Source organism: Maniola hyperantus, chromosome 2 (assembly GCF_902806685.2).
Source record: "Maniola hyperantus chromosome 2, iAphHyp1.2, whole genome shotgun sequence".
In the NCBI taxonomy this organism is placed as follows: domain Eukaryota; kingdom Metazoa; phylum Arthropoda; class Insecta; order Lepidoptera; family Nymphalidae; genus Maniola; species Maniola hyperantus.
This window is the reverse complement of record NC_048537.1, coordinates 10,639,806-10,661,640: the sequence shown is the minus strand read 5'-3', so window position 1 is coordinate 10,661,640 and position 21,835 is coordinate 10,639,806. Positions and strand designations below refer to the sequence as shown.

At 35.5% G+C, this 21,835-nt stretch overlaps 1 protein-coding gene and 1 long non-coding RNA gene across 4 annotated transcripts in view; one reads left to right on the top strand and one right to left on the bottom strand.

Annotated features, from left to right (window-relative positions):
• LOC117990018 (lachesin-like) overlaps positions 1–21,835 on the bottom strand; it is an 88,971-nt gene that overhangs the window by 38,870 nt on the left and 28,266 nt on the right. Inside the window, exons 1-2 of one of the 3 annotated variants that reach the window (XM_069506236.1) lie at positions 13,872–14,007; positions 12,816–12,933 (exon numbers count right to left, since the gene is read on the bottom strand). In XM_069506236.1, coding sequence (XP_069362337.1) covers positions 12,816–12,876 — 61 coding nt within the window. In that variant the 5' untranslated portion in view covers positions 12,877–12,933; positions 13,872–14,007. Of the gene's footprint in view, positions 1–12,815; positions 12,934–13,409; positions 13,531–13,871; positions 14,008–21,835 lie in introns of those variants that run through there. The other 2 variants (XM_069506240.1, XM_069506228.1) reach the window with 2 other exon arrangements.
• On the top strand, positions 13,948–15,168 carry LOC138403987 (uncharacterized). Its single transcript, XR_011238100.1, has 3 exons — positions 13,948–14,022; positions 14,346–14,503; positions 15,112–15,168. It is a non-coding gene; the product is annotated as an uncharacterized lncRNA (long non-coding RNA).

The following is a 21,835-nucleotide window of genomic DNA, read 5'->3' as shown; positions in this document are numbered from 1 at the left end:
GAGGAGGGAATAATACGCACAACATCGACGGTCCAAAATTTTATTAATATTTATTGTTTTCTTTAGGTGACCTATAAAATATTCGTAATGAGGTCATCGGTAATAACATGATTTCCCAATACCACCGCGTGAACTGACCACTACGTTCAATGAATAATTGGGAAAATATTGTATTTGCGTGGCGTGTATACGTTTTGGTGTACCTACATAATGTGTATTATTACAATTTGATACTTTATCGCTAATGGATATGAAGCTATTTGAATTTAATTCGTTGCCACAAAATAAATATGGGTAGTACTAGATATAATTTAATAATATGGATGTTTTGCCACAAAATATAAGTAAATCAGAAAATGTCTATATAAAAATCTAGGCCGCAGCCTCGACGACATCGGGAGAATGGGCGGGAGCGGCTGCGGTAGCGGGGCGATGACACAATACGCATTCGTTTATGTACTTATTACTAGCTGATGTCCACTACCTCGTCCGCGTGGATTTACATTTGTAAAAATTATAAGGGAATTCTTTGATTTTCTGGGACAAAAAGTAGCTTTTTGACTCTTTAACTATACATATCTATCTATGCAAAAAATTACATTGGTCCGTTGCTCCGATGCGGCGTGATTGAAGGACAAAGCAACGGACAAACACACTTTCTCATTTATAATGATGGTCACAGTTCAATAGTACCGTCCTGGATCACAAAATATGAAAAACCGATAGACATTGGGATCCCAAGGTGCTAGAATGGTGACCTCGTACCGGAAAGCGCAGCGTTGGTATTCCCCCTACTAGGTGGACAGACGATATCAAGCGAGTCCCAAGGAACCGCTAGATTCAGGCGGCGCAAGACCTGGCATGTGAAAGTCCCTACAAGAGACCTATGTCCATTGTCCAGCAATGGACGTTTATCGGTTGATTATGATGATGATGATCCCGGAGAACAGCAGAGCTGCAGTGGATGACAGAGTGATACTTGCATATAAATTAATATTCATTGACCCGCTTTCGCCGCCGCTCGTGTCCCGCTTGCCGCTGTTGTCGAGGCCGCGGCCTACAGTGAGGTTCAAGTTTGCGATATTGTATACTTTCAATAAGATACAAATACGGATTAGAAATATATCTACTCAGTGGATACAAACACGGAGTAGAAATGATACAAAGCTTACAAAAATACCTAAAACTGTATTTAATTTGTGTGAGTGTGTAAACGTGATGTACAGTTAAACATTTACAAATGAACGAGAGTTAGGTATATAGACTTACAATTCAATTAACGAGCATGTATTATGTTTTGAGTGGGATGCTTAAACTTGTCTGTCGTTACCCGGGGGTCGTAAGTCAAGTCTGAAGATGGCTCGTTTCGCTTAATCCCCGCGCGCTGCTGAATGGACATAATTTTCTGCGCTTGACACCGTGTCTAGAACGTCATTGTGGCGCTCTACTGTGACCCCGTTTTGTTCCTTTTTATTACTGTCACTTGAAAGCCAGTCCGCAATTGTACATGGTTTTATTATCCAGGCGTTAAACTGTCCCTATCTCTTGAGATTCTTGCTGTAACAATATTTCAAGTAGGTAGTCCATTCTGTTAGATATAAGCAGTTATATATTTACGAGTTGGCTCACGAAAGGCAGTAATGTTGTTGTTGTACCTAATCACATTTATGATTCTAATTATTTTACAATAATTATTATCAATCATAATAGTATTAATAATGTTACCTTATGGCCCACCTCGGCTTCGCCTAACCTATTTCATAGATAAGTGTGATAAGTTATTTTTATAATAATGTTACAATACAAAATAAACTCATTTATTGTACAGGAATCATCCAGAGTTCATTATAACTATCTACTGCGATCACCAACCTTTTTGCCTATCGTAGTGATTATGGGCTGTTTGCCCATAATCACCACGATAGGCAAATAGGTTGGGAAAGGCATTTAGTCCAGCTGTGGACTTTTATAAGCTATTGATAAGCATAGATTACCTATATACCTATCCAAGATTTTCATGGAACAACTTTACCTGTTGTAAATTCACAGTAATTTTTTTGTCAAACAACGCATTATTTTAGTCAAAACTATGAAATCGCAATGTCAATTTGTGTGCACAGTCAGCAACTAGGAATTGTTCGGAATAGATTTAATGCTGTTCAATGCTGAAATTGTTGGAACAATGAAATCCGCTCGGTATGCGATATTGTCGGATCACTAATTTAATGATTTGAAACCTATCTAATAAAAGGGTTATTTGAACAAAGCTCTTGCCTACAGTATATTGAAAGGAGACTCCTGTCAGTAGATTAATCTCTGTAATGTTAGCAATCATTTTCATAGTCAGCTTAGACTTTACTTCTTAGCTTTTTATGTTTAGGACATAAAGAAAAAAGCTCAAACCGAATATTTTTATGTGAAAAACAATGGACTAATTATAAGGGATTAAAATATTTATTTTATTTTAGCGTTTAAACTATCGTAAGTAAATTCCATTATACACCAGCTCTGCTTAGGTATTTCCCATCCGGGGTTAAAACTCATCCGCGACGCGCGTGCGCGAACTGAGTCTCTGCGAAAAAGGACCCCGGATGGGTTAGAAACTGATCGAGCTAACGTCGACGAAATACGTGTGTAAAGCCGGTTCGTCATACACGTATAATATTTATTTTAATCTATAAGTTTTTTGAGAGGAAGCAGTAAATGTCTAAGGGCCGAAAGAGTAATCTATTGTTTTTATTTCAAGCAAATTGGCTTATGAAAGCAATTTAAATTTGCAAGAGATTCGATTTACATAACGAGCGATTTGTACCTCATAAAGATTATTACCTTCTGCCCCGTTTTATTTATCTTCGCTTTTCCCTTTACATTTGAATCAGCCTCTTTAAGTACTTGTCCGAATGCCAACGATTAGCGATAAATGAATTGAGCTAAGAACGAGCTGGCGAGCAACGAGAATTTGCTTGTGTAGTTGGGATAGTTTTGTTGCTGGGATATGATCGAGTATGCGAGTGCGACGGGCGCACCAGTCGCTCACAAAGGCGGCCGAGACTTTTATTATTACTATCCCTGTGCAAACTGAGCGAGAGTTTTGACCGCCAAAAGAGGGTTGCTGAGCAAGTTTTTTTCTTTGTTTCCTGCCGCTGCGATAAACTAGTAGAGAAAGAGCCTTCACTGACTACGTACACAGTCAGCGAACGACTATTAGTAAATTTATCTCTTTTATTGACATGGATCATATATCGATTGTACGTTTCTTGAGCGGGAAAATAGCTATAGACCCTCCCTAGTCAGCGGTGGGACAATACTTTAGGTTACCTCACATAAAAACCTTTTATTTAAAGTCGACTCTGTGATGTTTGCGATGTGATTTAAAATGTAGAGCTTTAATTCATTTCCGACTTTGCTTTATTGAATGACTTTAAATTAAAAAGTTTTGAAATCTTTAGAACTCTGTTATATAAATATTTACATTATTTTTTCAATGCTTTGGATTAGAATCAATCTTCTGGATTCTGGATAAGGGTCTTTTAGCTATTTCATTATCGAAATGAAATAATATATCAATTATTATTTATTAAATGAAGACCGCAAATTCGTCCGCCTAAATTTAGGTTTTTAAGTCTTGTGGAAACTCTTCAATTTCCTGGAATAAAAAGTACCCTTTGTCCTTTTCCGTAATACAAGCTACTCTGCATCAAATTTCGTTAAAATTGGTTAAACATGGGCCGTGAAATGCTAGCGGATAGACAGACACACTTTCGCTTTTATAATAAGTAGGTATTACTAAGGTTTATTATGGATTATAATACGAAGTAAAGCTTCTGAAAACGGACCGTGATGACAATATCATAATCCATTTAAGGCAGGTAGCTAAAGGTGGTTCAATCTTTCAAAAGCGACATACTTTGTTGACACGTTCGAGGATGATTTTAGCAAAACGATTAGTTCGCGTTATAGCAAGAAAGCTGTTTCAAATTCATATTCCTTCCAGATCTCAAACAGGCTACATAAAAAGCAATACCTAATGAGTAATGAAACTTATACAGAAGCGAAGCTGTATTTTATTTATCTCGCTTACTTAAATTAAACATAATACCCCCTACCCCCCTCCACTATCCCCCTCCCCCTCCACTATCCCCCCTCTGTGTAAATTAAATTTGTAAACTCTATCTACGAATAAGCTTTTCTTAAGTAATAAATATTGTTATTTTAATCCATAATCCATAATCTTAATTTCTTGGTAGTATATAAAGCATTTTTGCTCTAACTCTACTTCTAAACTATGTAACGAATAATAATCAGAACTCTGTTCGTAAAAGATACCCCTTGCATACAAAATTAACACGTATTTCGTATTCCGACGTGGCTTTGTCCAGAGATAGTTTTGATTGCACACAGCTTTTGGAATTAAAACAAACGAACTATTATCATACGTACGAGTTGTATATTGAAAAATATGTTGTGTATGCATTGCAGCCAAATCTCAACTGTTGTTTTTGATTCATTTAGTAACTAGATGATTCGTCCGCAAGGATTTAGGTTGTAAAAACTCAAGGAGAACTCTTCGATTACCCGGGATAAAAAGTATACAGGATGCTCTTCTCAATAGAATCTGCTTCCCGAACCCATGCATGGTGGAGTTGACATGTTATCATAAGTAGCACATGCTGTCCTCCGTGAAATAAAGCAATTCATTTCATTTCATTTCAAGTTATCTCTGTACTAGATAGATGATACTCTCGACTTCTTTTATGTGCAATTATATTTTTGTAAAATCCCGTGAGAACTTTTTAATTTTCCAGGACAAAAACTAACTTATATCCATCCTCGGGATCAAGCTATCTTTATTTTCTGCACTACAGTTCTATTTATTGCTTTTTATACAGGCGTATTTTATTCTATAAAAATAATTTAATAAAACTACTAGGTAAGTAGTGTTAAGATGAAAACCACTTTGATATACTTTTAACATACTTTTAATCACTGTTTCTTATTAAATTAATTTACAAGTCGGTACAATGAACTATTCATATTCCAACCGTCCCATAGAGTGTAGAGTTTATTCGAAAACCATAGACTCTTAGCAAACGTCAGAGGGTTAGGGCGTATCCAGACTATAATCGATTCACACTATCAACAATCCACCTAACAGTAGGTAGGTATATAGTGTCTTAAAAAACTCCCAATTTTTATTAACTATTCAAGGTTCACTTCTGCAGGCAAATCGGCAATAAAAACAGGGTACAATAAAATAATTATAACTCAGAAAATTACTTTTCAAAGTTTGACCAATAACCGAGGCAATAAAACTCCTCCAACAACCACAAAAGGGTTAGAAGATGATGACATACATTTGAACAGTAATTGTTCGCAGCTTGACAGACTGATCGTAAATTTTATTTTCACTAAGATTAAACAAGACACTCTGCGGTGAAGCGGTAATAAATGTAAATGGCTCCGGATCTTCCATTAAATTGAGACGAAGGGCTCAAGACTCCAGTCTTGGTCATATTTTTGCTCCTTTGCTAGTCAAAGTCACAAATTATTACGGTCTATGATATTATTATAATATTTAATAACGTTATTTCGTATTTTAGGGTGTTCTTATTAGACTAAACTGTACCGTCAAAGCTCTGTACTTTGATGGATAATAATTCTAGACTTGTTCGGAATATCTGTTACATGCGAAAGATATTTATCAATCTGCAGTTATATTGTGTTCATTAAGTATTTAGTTTTTTCTCCTTATAAAATAAAATAAATAAATAAAATCTTTTTATTAAAAGCATCTATGGCTCAATTTGTTAGTAGACAGATTTACTTAAAAACTAATGTTAGTAACTAATAATACAATTGTGGGAAAAAGACAGTTTTTTATTTTAATTTTATTATTTACATTTACATTATATTTAGTTAGATTATAGTTAGTTAAATGCCTTATTCGAAAGTGCGCCATATTCATCCATCAGCCGATGCCTCTTTTTTTCATACACTGGTTATATTTTACCAGTTAGGTAGTAAGCTGTTAGTTAGGTAAGTAAGTAAGGTAGTCTTTTTACCTGTCCAGAATTCAAAATAATAAAAAATTAAAAAAATGTCCAACCAAATATTGTGATAAAAATTCATTTTAATAAGCCTTGACTTTAACAACTTCCCAAACAATTAGACTAAACTGTACCGTCAAAGCTCTGTACTTTGATGGATAATAATTCTAGACTTGTTCGGAATATCTGTTACATGCGAAAGATATTTATCAATCTGCAGTTATATTGTGTTCATTAAGTATTTAGTTTTTTCTCCTTATAAAATAAAATAAATAAATAAAATCTTTTTATTAAAAGCATCTATGGCTCAATTTGTTAGTAGACAGATTTACTTAAAAACTAATGTTAGTAACTAATAATACAATTGTGGGAAAAAGACAGTTTTTTATTTTAATTTTATTATTTACATTTACATTATATTTAGTTAGATTATAGTTAGTTAAATGCCTTATTCGAAAGTGCGCCATATTCATCCATCAGCCGATGCCTCTTTTTTTCATACACTGGTTATATTTTACCAGTTAGGTAGTAAGCTGTTAGTTAGGTAAGTAAGTAAGGTAGTCTTTTTACCTGTCCAGAATTCAAAATAATAAAAAATTAAAAAAATGTCCAACCAAATATTGTGATAAAAATTCATTTTAATAAGCCTTGACTTTAACAACTTCCCAAACAATTTGCCAAATTAGAGACTCGTCGCGGTTTTCCTTATACAATCATCATTCAAGGTGACGAAAGTTTTGTTTTCTTCGAAATCTTTTAAGCGGATATTGTTTTTGTAATAAGTTCCTTATTTTCGTTCTGTCAAAAAAGTGGCATATATTCGTTTCCCAACAATAAGCTGATTGATACCCACGACTTTGTTCTTATTAATAAAGGGGTTTAAAACTCTCGTGGGAACTCTTAGTATTAGGTATGGAGTCGTGATGCGTGAGCAATGCAGCATGTTGTGTCTGCAGCACGATGCGCCAATAGCCAGTTCTCACCGGCCCGTGCCGTGCTGTATCGGACAGGTAGCGACGCAACTTCGACACGCTTGCTATTTAATGTACAAATTCATTCAATTAAATAAATATAGATTTGAGGAAGTAACTACTTAATTTTTTAAGCAGAATATCTTCGCAGGACTTCAAACAAAATGCTGAAAATATTTTCTTAGTAACAAAAAGCAATCAGGTGTTCATATATTTGCTATACTTAATATAAATCATTACATATACAATGCAGATATCTTAAATATTAGCTCTGTTCATTTTACGCGAGTAGAGCCAGAGAAATTACTATCGATTAAATTGAAACTCGACCCATCAGAAGCTGTCAAATTCTGTGGTGCACGCTGCGTTAACGTCATCGATTCTTGCTAATTGGATGTAACTGTAACTTTAAAGTAGGACATAACTAGAACTGGTTTTTAAATTAGTGCAGGACGAGTGATATGTATGCACGAGAACTTTAACCTCAGATACAGCAGGTAAAACGTTAAAAATTAAAAATTTGATGTCTCCATGTTTGTACTTCCTTTATCTTGGTACTAATTAAAAGTTAAAACCACCTTCCTATTTATTAGTCTTTCGAGCAGCAAAAGCATATTTCTTAAGGTACTTATAACATCCTTGAAAGTAAAACCTTCCGAAGTCTAAGGAGATTACTTAATAAGTATTTTCTAAAAAGAAATATGAGAGTAAATAACTGTTTTTTGCCATTTAGTAGTTATCACCTGCTGTCAGCCGGTATGTAAGACTGAGCCGAGCTCGGGGCGCGTTATTTCATAAAGTAAATATTTATGAGAAGAAGGAGTTTTCTCGCGCGTCCTCCGGTAAGCCGCCTGATCCAAAGAGACATAAACCTCGAGGGATTCAGTTGTAAGTTCACAAAGGCAACGGTCGGTGTTTTTTATAGGAAGTTCCCGCGTACATATTTGCCTTTTTCTTTGTGCTTACATTGTATTGGCATAGTTTATTTTTTAGGTCGTCTCCTTATTCGTGTCAGGATTTTTTGCTCTTTATTGGAACACAAACAGCATTTACATTGATACTTAGCTACTTATTTCTAGTTAGTACATACGCCTATTAAGTGTTCACTTATTTACATCCTTTATTTAATTTTGTGCGGGAATTATAAGGAGTTAGTACGTTATGAACGTAACTATGTACGTTTTTAGGATTGATATTGGGCGACTGATGTAAGTGAGTCTGATTCCGTTGTACACAATCTCTAAACTAAACTAAAATGGCACGTCTAAATCTATTGCTATCCCTTTCATAATGTTGTTTGCGGAAAAGGATAGCACTAAATTTAGACCTGTTAATTTAGTTTAGTTTAGAGATTGTGTACAAGAAAATCGGCCCCAGTCTCTAGAGTGGCAAAGTTGGTAGTCAAGATAAGTCTAACAAGCATCTGTTTACTAGGAAAAAATTTGTAGGAAAAAAACATTGATTAATTAAAATCAGAATTCTGTTTTCTTAGACATTATGACGTAAAAATATGTGTTTGCGTTTGTTACTAATTACTTACGTGACATAAAATTTTAATTTTTGTCTACTTACAACTAATAAATAAGCAAAGTATCAATTAAACTACAGTCTGTATACAAATCTTGAATTTATTTATAAAATTAATTTAACGATCAAAGAAACAGAGAAATTTTTAATGCTGTGAGTGAGGGACCGCTTGAAGGATGAGCTGAAAAAATAAAACAAAAGTACCCAAAGTGAACAGGGCTCCGCAGGGTTTATGCAAATTTAACGCGAATTTTTTTAACTTGCCGAGACTAATATTATTATTTGTAAACAACAGGGGCTGTGCGCTGAAGATATTTCGGCCTGAAACTTCTAACTTTATTACAGACGAGCAATAAATGCTTATGTTAAGCTTTAAGTGAAAACTTTGAGCTTGTTTAAGCTTTTTAAATTATAATTGAATACTGAATATTTGATTCGATAATCTGCATTATTTATGTGGGTAAGCAGTTTGTTTTTATTCTATTTTACTGTGTTCCCGAGGAACGAAAATATTATTAATTTCTGGGGCAAAAAGTACATTTCCATCTCCTTCTTTAGAATGCAAGCCGTCTCTGCGCTTTGTCAGGCAGGAATAGTTTCGCATTTAGTTATAGAATTACTTAGTATGGTTAAGATGACAATATAATATGTTAAAGTAGTTCGAAGCTGGAGTTCTAAGGTATACAACTCTCAGAGCAGTGCAGGACCACCTCCAGGACACTAGACCAATGACTTCAAGAAGGTGGTGGCAAATGGGTCGATGAGGAAATGTAGCGGGTGAAGGAGCACCGCGTCTTGTGTCGCGCTCTCAAAAAATCCAATGTCTATCAGAAGGCGCATACAGGCAGATGGATTGAATTTGGATGGATTCTGGGGGTAAGTCTCTATTGATATTTAAAGGTAAGTGGTAGTTTGAGCAAAAAAGTTTTGCTCCGCTCGTGCAAAAAACTGTCTCATACATGTTATACTTAAAATTCAATATTCGATTTTAGAATATTAAGTTTATACAATCTTACCACATTGACGACAGGCAAAGGGTAAGGTTGTCTCAAGGGAAACTGACGCTGTCTTTGGAACCGCAATTTAATTAAAGCAAAATACAGTTTGTGTATCTACCAGACCAGTTAAGTCGAGAGGAAAATTATAAGAAAATCTGTTCCTTTGTGACTTAATTCACTGGGAAATATTTTCATCAAAATGTTAAGTTACAGGCATGATTATAAAACTGTGTTCCTGTTAATAATTTAAACATAATATTATTTTAATGAAAATTTTAATCATAAATTTAGTTTTCAGGTCTGGTATTTCAGGTTCAGGTTTGGTATTTTAAGCGTCCATCCTGTATTAAAAACTAAACGGACGTTGACACTTTAAGTTTTCATAAATGAATGAAAACTAAAATACTCATATTTGTTTTTGAATTCAAAATTTTATGTCCATATGAATTACGAATTTTACAGCTCACACCATCCTCTTACCTATGACTCAGTTAATTTATAGTGAAGGTGCTAATGAACACTTAATTTACTGTAAAATTATTAATGTCGAAATTTGTAAGTTTCATGAAGACGTCATTTTATTAATGATCCAAAAACATTATTTATCTAACCAATGTAAAAATCAATTAGAACCCTAATAAGTTGCTGTGACCACTTTAAAAACATAACAAGTCTAATAACTCGCTAGGTTTGTTATTGGTTAATGCGTTTTAATAAGGTTTTGAAAGGAATTTGATCAAATAAAATACATATCACCAATTATCTAAAATCCAAATCAAAACAGTAAAGACGTTTAATCAATGACCTCTATGGTACGCGACAGGTCAAGATGGAAATCGGGGTATGAGGCGGGAGTCGCCCGGCACACCCGCATGTCACCGGCGCTATCCCGCTCCGGGTTAGCGTGGGGGCAGGTGTGAGGGGCGTCCCCACCCCGATTGCCATCTCGACCTGTTGCGTACTATACATAGGTAGATTTTGGTGCACCTTTTGACACCTACGAGTCTGCTTCAAAAAACGGGTTTTACCAGGGTTGTTACTTAAAATATAGTATAAAGATTTTATAAATTTTTACTGAGCCTTATAGATAAACAGTAATTATAATAGAATATTAATTTATCATAAGTAGTATAGATAGCGGAAGTATTAAAGTAACATAAGTGTAAATAAATAATAAAAAGTAACAAAGTAAAAGAATTTGATTTTATGAAAAGCAAGTTTAAATACTGGCTCTGACATTCCCCGGCGCGGCCCTTGCAGAACGTCACAACTAGGTCATACCACTATCTACTGTAATATAATTAAAAAACCAGAAGTGCCTCCCCAAAAAAAACGTGTCTACTGTAAATTGCGTATATAAAAGGGGTAGTTTGCAGATCTATTTGTTCGTAAGGCCCTGTCGGATTCCCTCCGACCATTGGTTCATATCTTATCAATTTTGCCCTGGCTTTTGCGGGATTTGACGCCTGCTAACGGAATCTACGTATTCGTGTAAAATATATTGTACCCAATGCGAATGAAATTTTCAACGTAGATAGCTGCGATGGTATTCGGAATAAAACTCCACACATTTTCTTACTTTTTTATGCATCCTTTCATGCTGGGATTTTCAGCTTCAGTTCGATAATGGTATGCAGTATCCTACTAGTAGATACCTATTATATGTGAGAAAGCATGTTTGTTTGTTGGTTTGTCCTTCAATCGGCATGCATATACTTACCTAGTTTTCAGGTAATAAGGTACATCAACTGCATGCCAAATTTCAGCCCGATCCGTCCAGTAGTTTAAGGGCCGGTTGTTTCAACAAACTTTGACGGACACGTAACCTTTAAATATGGCGCTAACGAACGTAAGTAAAGAAAAAGCGTTGATTCAGCATCTATTAGCGCTAACGTTCGTTAAAAAGTTACGTTTACGTTAACCAGTGCTGGCGCCATTGGTGATCGTCAAATCAGTTCGTAACTTCATACTTCTTACAAACGGAATATTTTATTTACAAATTATAATGGAATAAATTTAATTCAAAGCTTTTAATGATAGTTTTTTTGATGATTTTGTAAGAAAGAAAAAGTGTTTAAAATGCGAAGTAGCAATATTAATAACTATGTATATAATTTAATATACTTAAAATGAAATAAGAAAAGGATACGGAGAAGTAAGTTAATTTTTAGGGTTAGTTTCGCAACCAAAATAACAATGACGAACAGTTTTTTGTACAATGAAGCAACGCACTTAAATTAACAGATGTTAAAGTTCGTCTACGTCCGTTAAATTTTAACGAACGGATCTTACGAAGACCAATGGTTTGAAACAACCGGCCCTAAGCGTTGATAGCCAGCCATTCAGTCAGTCAACTTTTCCTTTTATTTACATAGATATAGATATAGATTACTAGAACGGATTTTATACAATTTAAACTTCATTCAACACTCACGAATATAAATTGTAATAGACTGACCAAATTGAGTTTCCGCAAACTATAGTTTGCGCACGGTCCCTTATTGGCAAACCATTGTATCTAGTGTTCGGTCAACAACATCATTAGCACATTGAAATTATAGGTACTTGCGGGCCAATTAGATAATTGCTCAGAACATAATTGTATTGTGCTGACATCCATTGTACTCTGACACTGGACACCAATGTGCGAAAATGTCTAAATGCACTTTGATTGTAATTTTAATCCAAATTAAATCCAGCATAATGAGTTATACTAATGTTATTCATTTACTTTTGCAACCTTTATGATGAAATGAATGTGTAATTATTTTAATTTATAACATAACTAACTGAAAAGTAATTATAATTGACAATTACAACTATTTTAATAAAGTTTTTTGTATAGAAGCAACTACGATATTAACGAGAGACACTAATTATTAAACTAAGCCGCTGGATTCAGGCGGCGCAAGACCGTGGCGTGTTGAAGTCCCTACAAGAGACCTATGTCTAGCAGTTGACGTCTATCAGTTGATGATGATGATGACTTATTAATTTAATTATAACCTTAAACATTAATCAATAAGGACAGAGTCAAATCTAGCAGAAATTCGTCACGCGGAGATCCGTGTGTGTAAATTCGCTCAAACAGCAACAAATCTGCGTGTCAACCGCAACAATATCGTGGACGCGGCTTGGAAGACTCGGATACGACACGGTCTAACGTGACCTCACACAAATAATTGCCAATCTGTGTCTCAGACGTGGCACGGCTCGGGAGCGTTTATTCGCTCGCTTTTTTCCGCTAGCTCTGTAACATGGCTTAAACATACCGTGTTTGCCGCTGGTGGCTGCCGCGAATGCGGTGCTAAGTACCAATAGATGCACGAGCATGCTCCCGCGTGCGGCGCCGGGCGCGCATCGAGCCGCAACTACTCCGCACACGCACTTCTGTAACAAACAAAGGTTTGGTATATGTACATTATTCAGATAATTTTACTTGCTCGTTATAATAATATACGTAAAAACATCTATTAACAGTACAGACAGAGTCGTCCTTTACGTCAAACGTTAACAAACGTGATACCGTTCGAAGCTCGACCTTTATATACAGAGAGAGCCAGCGCGTGCCAGACCTTATAAAAACTGAAAGTTTCTCTGCTTATTGTCTCCAACACAGGGAGGAATTATCAGCGACTAGGAAATTTGGATCATGGTGGCTTTGGAAGACAGGTAATAAAGGTGTAAAGAAACCTGACGTCAAAGTATAAAGTCCCCACCTGTAATATAAATGCGAAAGTGTGTTTATTTGTTGGTTTTAGATTTATTGGTTTGTCCTCCATTCACGTCGAAAGGATTTAAACATTAAACACCTGGAAAGTGACATATAGGCTACTTTTTATGCTCAAAAATGAAAGAGTTCTCACGAGAATTTTAATAACCTAAATCCACGCGTACGAAGTCACTTGGGCATCAGCTAGTTTTTCTATATTTTCTCTGATGACGTCATCCGAAACCATCTAGGATTTCTGGGGGATCTTCTTGCAGATTCGGACGATTGGACGCGGAGAAATGTGCGAGGTTTCATGAGATTTCATATACAGAATTCTAAAATTCGGTTCCTTCGACTCGTTTGGCGCGTTCGGCTCGGATAAGTGTGTGTTCACCTTATGGTAGATTTTAACAAAGAAGTTCTTCATCATCATCATCATGATCAACCCATCACCGGCTCACTACAGAGCGCGGGTCTCCTCTCAGAGTGAGAAGCGTTTTGGCCATAGTCTACCACGCTGGCCATGTGCGGATTGGTAGACTTATTATTAGATTTAAAATGAGTCGAGGTCAAAAATAACTATCGAATTTGGAAGATATAAATTATTATCTTTAACCAGAGAGTATTGCGCAATAATCCGAGCTCTCGCGTAAAATCTGTTTGCACAACATTAGTATTCAACTTCACTTCCACGCAGCGTGCGTTACGCGATGGATGTGCAAACGTCGCGGGCACACATGATCGCATTTCTCACATGACTGCGAGACGTGAGTTGAAACCTTCCCTATTTACATGCACGTATTCAGCCCCTGCAACTGTTCACTCGGACACGAATGTCGCACAAAACTATACGGTTTACACTTTCAACGGATGCAAAGTTCTGCATTAGTTAGTGCTTTACTCGAAGAGAAATCTGGAGCAGTAAAGTTTATGAATTTATTTAGATAATTTAATATTTTTTAACGTGCGTTAAGTGAAGGAAATTAATAAATTGTGCATTTTAAACGATATTTCATTTCGCTTTTGCAAAAAGTAAACAACAATATACTGCGACCAGTGTAATTTGTACTTGATACTTTGTTTTTTGCAGAAAAATCTTGAAAAAACACTTTGTCATTAAAAATAAATGGAAAATATGATATTTGTAGGAAGTACCTAACTATCCTCACCACAAAAATGATTAAATCTGATTAACTATTTCACGTGAAATTTCACTCGGCTGAAGTCGGGGGCAAATGCTGTAGTTTTGTAAGTATAGTGCATCAGACCGTACAAGTTTCAGAGGCAAACGTCACGAGCAAACAGGCTCGCCTCGCATTCCTCACATGACTGCACGCTAAAATCTTCGTCCCTGTTTACAATCTCGTATCCGTTCGCTGCAACTATTCACTCGGACACGAATGTCGCCGCAAACTATCCGTTTATGCTTTCAACGCATTCCGAGTTCTGCTATAGTAGGTAAAGTGTTATGCTTGCTGAGGAAACAGTTTGTATACAGTTTGTGTAACAGAGAACAGAATAGGTAGGTACTTAAATCACTACCCATTTTATAAAAGCAAAAGTGTGTTTGTTTGTTGGTTTGTTCTTCAGTCACGCCACAACGGAATAACGGATTGACATTATTTTTACGTGGATATAGTTAGAAACGTGTAAAGGCTACATTTTATCACGAACCATAAAAGAGTTCCCAGGGATTTTCAAAAACCGAAATCCACGCGGATGAAGTCTCAGGATCTGTCAGCTCGTTACTTATACATAATTAAGTACATAATAAATTTGTGTCCAATGACAATGGCCCCAGGCCCTAGAGTCTCAAACGTGAGCTTTCACAGTAGGTAATGTAGATAAAATTGCAGGACCGCTAGCGGGGGCTGGCAGGCGTGGTCGCTGTAATATCAAACGCATGAACATCCGTGTGATTGTAGTGTACGCGAACAAGCGTCTGTCTGCCGTAAGCTCCGGCCGGGTGCGGACGTGTCGAGTGATTCGTGTACCCTACATTCACTTGTGAGATTGTAAGTGTGTTTTATTATCAAATAGGACAGTACAAGTGGCGACGAGACTAGGATTTAAAAAATGTAACCCTAAAAAGGAAAAAAAAGTGAAATAAAGGAAGGTATAGTAGGTAATTATTATTTGTTGGCCATCTGTTGTTTACGTGTACCTGCCTAACGTCGGTTCGAATAGCCTATAACAAATTGTTGTCTAATGTATATTAGGTATAGGTAACCTAATAGAATACATACATTAAATTAGTGAATCAGAATCGCGTCTTATGAACACGAGTACGTACAGTAGATACGTAAACAATTGTTAGTGGCAAACGGACTCATACCTATATCCTTCATTGTTAAGGGTCATGCATCGTATCAAATAGAACGAAAATAAGGCCACGTAATTATGCGAAACTATGGTTATAATATGGATATTCACAAAAATATTTTGTGCACGTATACTATAAATAAAATTGAATTGAATTGAACTGAACGCTGCCTACCTACGATCAGTTAAATAGTTAAATAGATATATTTACTTAAATTATGATCGACATAATGATGAAGACATTTTATTGGTGCAATATTTGTTAAATATTGTTTGACTATTAAATGTTTTAACTAATAATTCGAAATATGAGAGTTTAAATAACAATTTAATTGGATTAAGTCGAGGTAGAAAATATGTGTATTGGTTACTTTGATTATCTCATTATATATTAGTAACAATAATTACATCACAATATTTAAAATTAGGCACTTATCTCATTTTGTCTACTTATCTATTTGTATACTTGCACAATTTATAGTGAGATGATCCAGTTATATAAAAAGTTGCACGGCCACGCAATGAGTAAATAACAAAGGGCCACGCTAATTAAATTAAACGGCCACGCATATTAAATGAAACGGCCACGCAGATTTAAAAAAACGGCCACGCAGATTAAATTACAGTGTGAAGGGCTACGCAGTTGTAATACTGTTACTGATTTTCAGTAAAAGCCACGCAATTAATACTTGCAACAGTATGATAGGGCTACGCAGTTGTAATACTGTTACTGATTTTCAGTAAAAGCCACGCAAAAATAAGAGTCAAAATGACTCATGCATCATCCACACTGGTCACTTCGAACTTGGATGGAACCTGATCTTTATGATAAAATCCATGATATTCACTCATTTAATCAAGTAGTTATTTTAATATTAATTAAAAGTAACTATATAATTGACATACTTATCGTATCCAAAACACAGGAAAGATTTTCATACAGTGCAATATTTAGGTACAGTGCAGTGTATCTAAATTGAATCGCATAAGTGAATTCAGTGAATCACATAAGTTAGATACCTATTCGTATCGAAATCGTATCGAAAGATTCAGTAGGCAAAATTGTCTACCTACCTACAGTTAAAAACTTTTATTCCTACCGCGTCATAGTATATGAATTGAATACTTTAAATTAATTGACTAGTTACTTAATTCGGGATATATACCTACTGGTTATAGGTCCGTGACTACTAAACTCGCTTACCTACTTGCTTATAGAATTTAAATTCTGCATACGTACTATATTAATTGAATAGGTAAGTACATACTTAGTTTTCTCGCAAGCCAGTTACGCAATTCGCTTATCTACCTACCTGTATAATTTTATAATTCACTTTATTTATTGAATACCTATTTTCTTTCGTGGAAAAGGAGATTTCCGATTTCGGAAGTCGAAAATGACGAAAGGAGAAGGTTCGACCCCAAAGGTCAGTACAGAAGTGTTAGTATTGGAGACTCAGGTAGGAGCTTATTTTGCAAATATAACGCGTCTCAAAATATGACAAGTGAAGATGAAATTTCCTGTTGAAAGCCGCTAATAAAAAATAAAATCATGCACAGAATACATAGACCTTATTAAGAAGTTGAATATTACTCTATACTAAAATAATCCAGATTATCTCGCGAATTTTCCATCTTTAATTGCATTGAAGATCGGTTTTCGTGGGTTCAATTTGAGTTGACCGTTCAACTCAAATTAAAAGCGTTTGCCATCAACATTGGCTTTAAAGACTCAAGATTTTGTCAAGCTGCGACGTCTTGTAAGTCTAAGGTAAAATTGCCATCTATAAATTTACATACATTTGGTAGAGATATAAAACAACTATCTTTTATGAATGCTTCAGTACTAAAATTCACAAAAATAAAGAACTTAGTAGAAAAATAATAATTATTAGGCCAGCTTCTAGACGCTGCCGTGACCTCCATAGCAGGGATTGAGCCCTCTGGGGATGGTTATGAGCTTATTTACTCAACATTGGTAGAGAAATACCAAGATGTTCGCACCTTAAGTTAAAACTACCTAGATCAAGTTCTTAACTTTAACTTTAATTTTAAACTCGTTCTTAGATGTTTGGGGAACATTAATCGTAGCGGTTGAAAAGTTGAATATAGAAAATAAAGACTTAATTTATTTACTCACTTGTATAAAAAGTATATGCGCTCTAAAAAGTATCTACTTGGGAGAATTTTAATAAGTTATAAAATAATCAGCTAAAGTAAATGATAGAATTCCTGAGAATTCTCATCACACGTCAATTGAAAATAAAAATCTGCGCCAACGCAAACTACCTTCGCCAAAAATATACCCTCTTCATATACTTACATCAAAATCTTTTGATATTTCGGTTGGTGATAAAAATCAGTTATGCCTGCCTTGTAAAAACGTTACGCACAAACACAACTGCTGTCCTAAGTCTAATCAAGGATGCACATCTTGTTTATCCTTTTCTTTTCGAGAAAATCGGCTACGCCAATCGGATAAATCTTATACTTGCGGAGCAAAACACCACAAGCTACTCCATAGAGATAACCAAAACGAGATTTCTGGGCATAAAGGTGATCGCACACTTGCAGACCTTTCTGACACAAAGTAACAGAGTCAAATCGCAGTCTCGCTTTACTAGCTTAATAATAATATGCGCACGACCGTTTTGCTCGCAACCGCTTCCAATACAATAATACAATACAAATAGGTACAATACAAATTTCTTTATTGCGAATATGGGTAAACAGTTGAGATGTTACAAGAACAAAAAGGTACAGCCAAATTCTGCCTATTAGCATGCAATATGTTATGTTATACCTAGCATCGAGTTCTGATAATATTACTCGTACATATTTTAAAAATAAGGTAAAAATGTGTCTGGTAGTGAAATATGTCAAATAAGAATAAAATGTCAAATAGTCGGATAAGAACAATGTTGAGTTAAAATGAGGTTATTATTCAAAATTTTAAGTTAATGTAATGGGGTTCCCATGTATATTAAATAAAAGTAAATCGTGCATTAAGTAATCATTAAATTATGCTCGATTCATTAAGATACTCATTAATAGAATAATAAGCTTTGCTTATCAAAAATGTCTTTAGTGATGTTTTAAAACTAGTCATAGGCAGTTTCTTTATCTCATTTGATACTTTGTTATAAATATTAATTGCGAGACAAACTATGCTTTTTGCATTTTCGCTGTCTTCGAATATTGTGCACGCAATCTTAATGGGTGTCTCCTGTTATTCATATTTTTAAATAAGTCGAGGTCCATTCGCACTTTAGACTCTAGCAGAATATATCCTCAAATACCTTATAGATAACGCATCGCAACATAACCATAACAAAAGATTGTGTTAGACGCAGTCAAGTAACAGTCAAGACGCAGTCAAATCCCGCGATTGTGAACGGGTTCAGAGGTACTTCCAGTAGAATAAAGAGTATAAGTCGATTTATCGATAGATCATATTCGCTCACGGCGTTGATTGTTGACAAAATCACAGTTCACTTACCCACATTATTATCGGCTGCTTAACTACTTAGAGAGGGTACCATTCGCAGATAATACCTACCATCTTCCAAGTAAGGTTGATATGATTTGGCGCGCAAATGTTTAGGCAAATCCTGCTATCAGACCGCGTAGCGGCTCCACCTGGTAGGTATGCTTCACGCATTGCAAACTACATTTGGGTACATTATTATTGGTCAAGCTCCGCTAACGCAATCCACTTCTCCTTCACAAACGCAAACGCTGGGTGTTATTACAAATGAACACTTAGACAATTAATAAATTTGTTTGCTAGCATAACGTAATTATATTTAGTTATAGTTTGCTTTTCACTGTGTTCTTTGAATTTTAATTTTGTATCTACCTGTGAGAACCTATTACTAGCTTCTAGTTATTTAATTATAAGATTATAATATGTTAATTTAAGCTGTTGGTTTTCCATATAAAATAAAATAAAATAATTATTTACGCAATTTTGAATTGGAAGAGGTACCTCCCTCTAAGAGTAACTTCCTTGGCAAGGAAGAACAAGGTTGCAAGATACTTATAAAAATACGACAGAACGCAAATTAGAAAATATAATAATTACAATAATATAATTGAGGAATATTTAGTGAAAGATTACTTAAGTCCTGTAACGCAAGATTGCTCTGACGTACAACACGTTATTCCACACCAGGGTGTTCAACGCGACGATAAAGTCTCTACTTGCAGTCAGACTCGTTCTAGATGCATCGTCCGTTGTAAATGACTCAAGCTAAACTCACTATTACATAAAGGTCCTAAATGGTCGGATTTGTTTATCGATTATGCTGCTACTAAATTTTCGCTTGTTTAAAATCGCTATTTGTGCAGACATCAAACCGATTGTAAGGAAGGTGGAATCATTCTATAATATAGTCCCGTATTAGCCTCAAATGAAGGATGAATTTGTGAGGCAAAAAATCGAGACGTTTTAAAACATCTAAAAAGTTGTCAGGCTGAAAACAGGGATTAGAAAGAGGACATTTTCAGTTACTTAATGATGTATAATAGTACTCCTCACTCTGTTGTAAGCAAATCTCCCTTGGACGTATTTTATAAAAGACAGTTTTGAGACAAGATCCCAGCAGCACCAGACATGGGATACAAAACAATAGACGAAGAAATAAGAGACAGGGATCTACAAATAAAGGGGAAAAGGGAAGGAGTATAGAGATCTCAAAGGAAGGCGACAGACAGCAGTTGAAAATGAAAATGAAAATGGAAAAATGAGAAATATTTATTTAACAAAACAGTTGTCAATTTTAAACATTTTCTGATGGTACTATTACTTACTATTTCAATCCCACTACGCATACAGTAACGGACGTGAGTGGTTGAGATGTTGATATTCAAGATGATGAATCCGGGACACAATGTCACCAAAACGTAGTTCATATAAAGAAAGTAAATGATTCATGGACTGTTGGAAATCAAAATAGCAGTAATAATGATTTAGGAGCAAATGGTGAACTAGCGTAGATTCTTTGTTGATTGATAGATTATATTTTATACTAAAGTAAATTGGTTTCGAATGTTGGTAAAAAGAATTAAAACCAAAGTTGTTGTATTAAATTTTGCTAGAAATGTATAACAAATACTTATATTTAAAACTTAATTAGTTATCTGCCATGTTATAGGTGTTTAAGCTGAAACGTTAAAAGCTATTGTAATTTTGAATCATTTGACTCGCTCCAGCAATGCACGGGGCTGCAATGGCTTGTATTATAGTATGGTATAATAACATTGTAAATAGAAAAATTAAAAAGAGCAACCGCCGAGTTTCTTGCTGGTTCTTCTCGGTAGGAACGGCATTCCGAACCAGTGGTAAATTAAAACTACCCGACGACTCAAAAGCGCTTGTAAAAAAGTTTACTTAAATGAAACATGTTTATTACTATTATTTCAAATAAATAAAAATAAAGAAGGGATGTAGTGTACGCGAACAAGCGTCTGTCTGCCGTAAGCTCCGGCCGGGTGCGGACGTGTCGAGTGATTCGTGTACCCTACATTCACTTGTGAGATTGTAAGTGTGTTTTATTATCAAATAGGACAGTACAGTGATCACCCTTGCCATCTCATCAGATTCGCAAGCTGAAGTGGGTAGGCCATATTTGTCGCAGAACGGATGGCCGTCGGAGCAGACGCGTTTTGGAGTGGAGACCGCGTACCGGTAAGAGTGTAGTGTGGGACGTTCTGCTGGATCAACGACTAACGACCGAAGGTGGTAGGAAGTTGGTGAATGAGGAAGGCGGAAGATTGTGTGTAGTGCACGCTCTCCAAAAGGCCTAGGTATGTCCAGCAATAGGCTCATAGTACTCAACTCATGCTGGATGGAATCGAGTTGTACGTATTTGGTCATATCAGAGAATTGACTAATTCATTGCATGCATATAAGTACTTACTACTTAGTCATCTAGTATTTCCATTATCCTACTTAATATTATAAATGTGAAAGTGTGGTTGTTTGGATGTTTGTTACTCAATCACGCGAAAACGGCTGAACGAATTTGGATGAAATTTGGAATGGAGATAGATTATACCCTGAATTAACACATAGGCTACTTTTTATCCCGGAAAATCAAAGAGCTCCCGCGGGATTTTGACTACTGATCCCTACATCATGCGAAGTCGCGGGCATCAGCTAGTCTAATAATAATTTGAAGATAAATTTAAGCAGAACTCTTCCTCAGAGCATATTAAGACTAAGTATGCGATGGATGTGTAAACGTTGTAAATAAC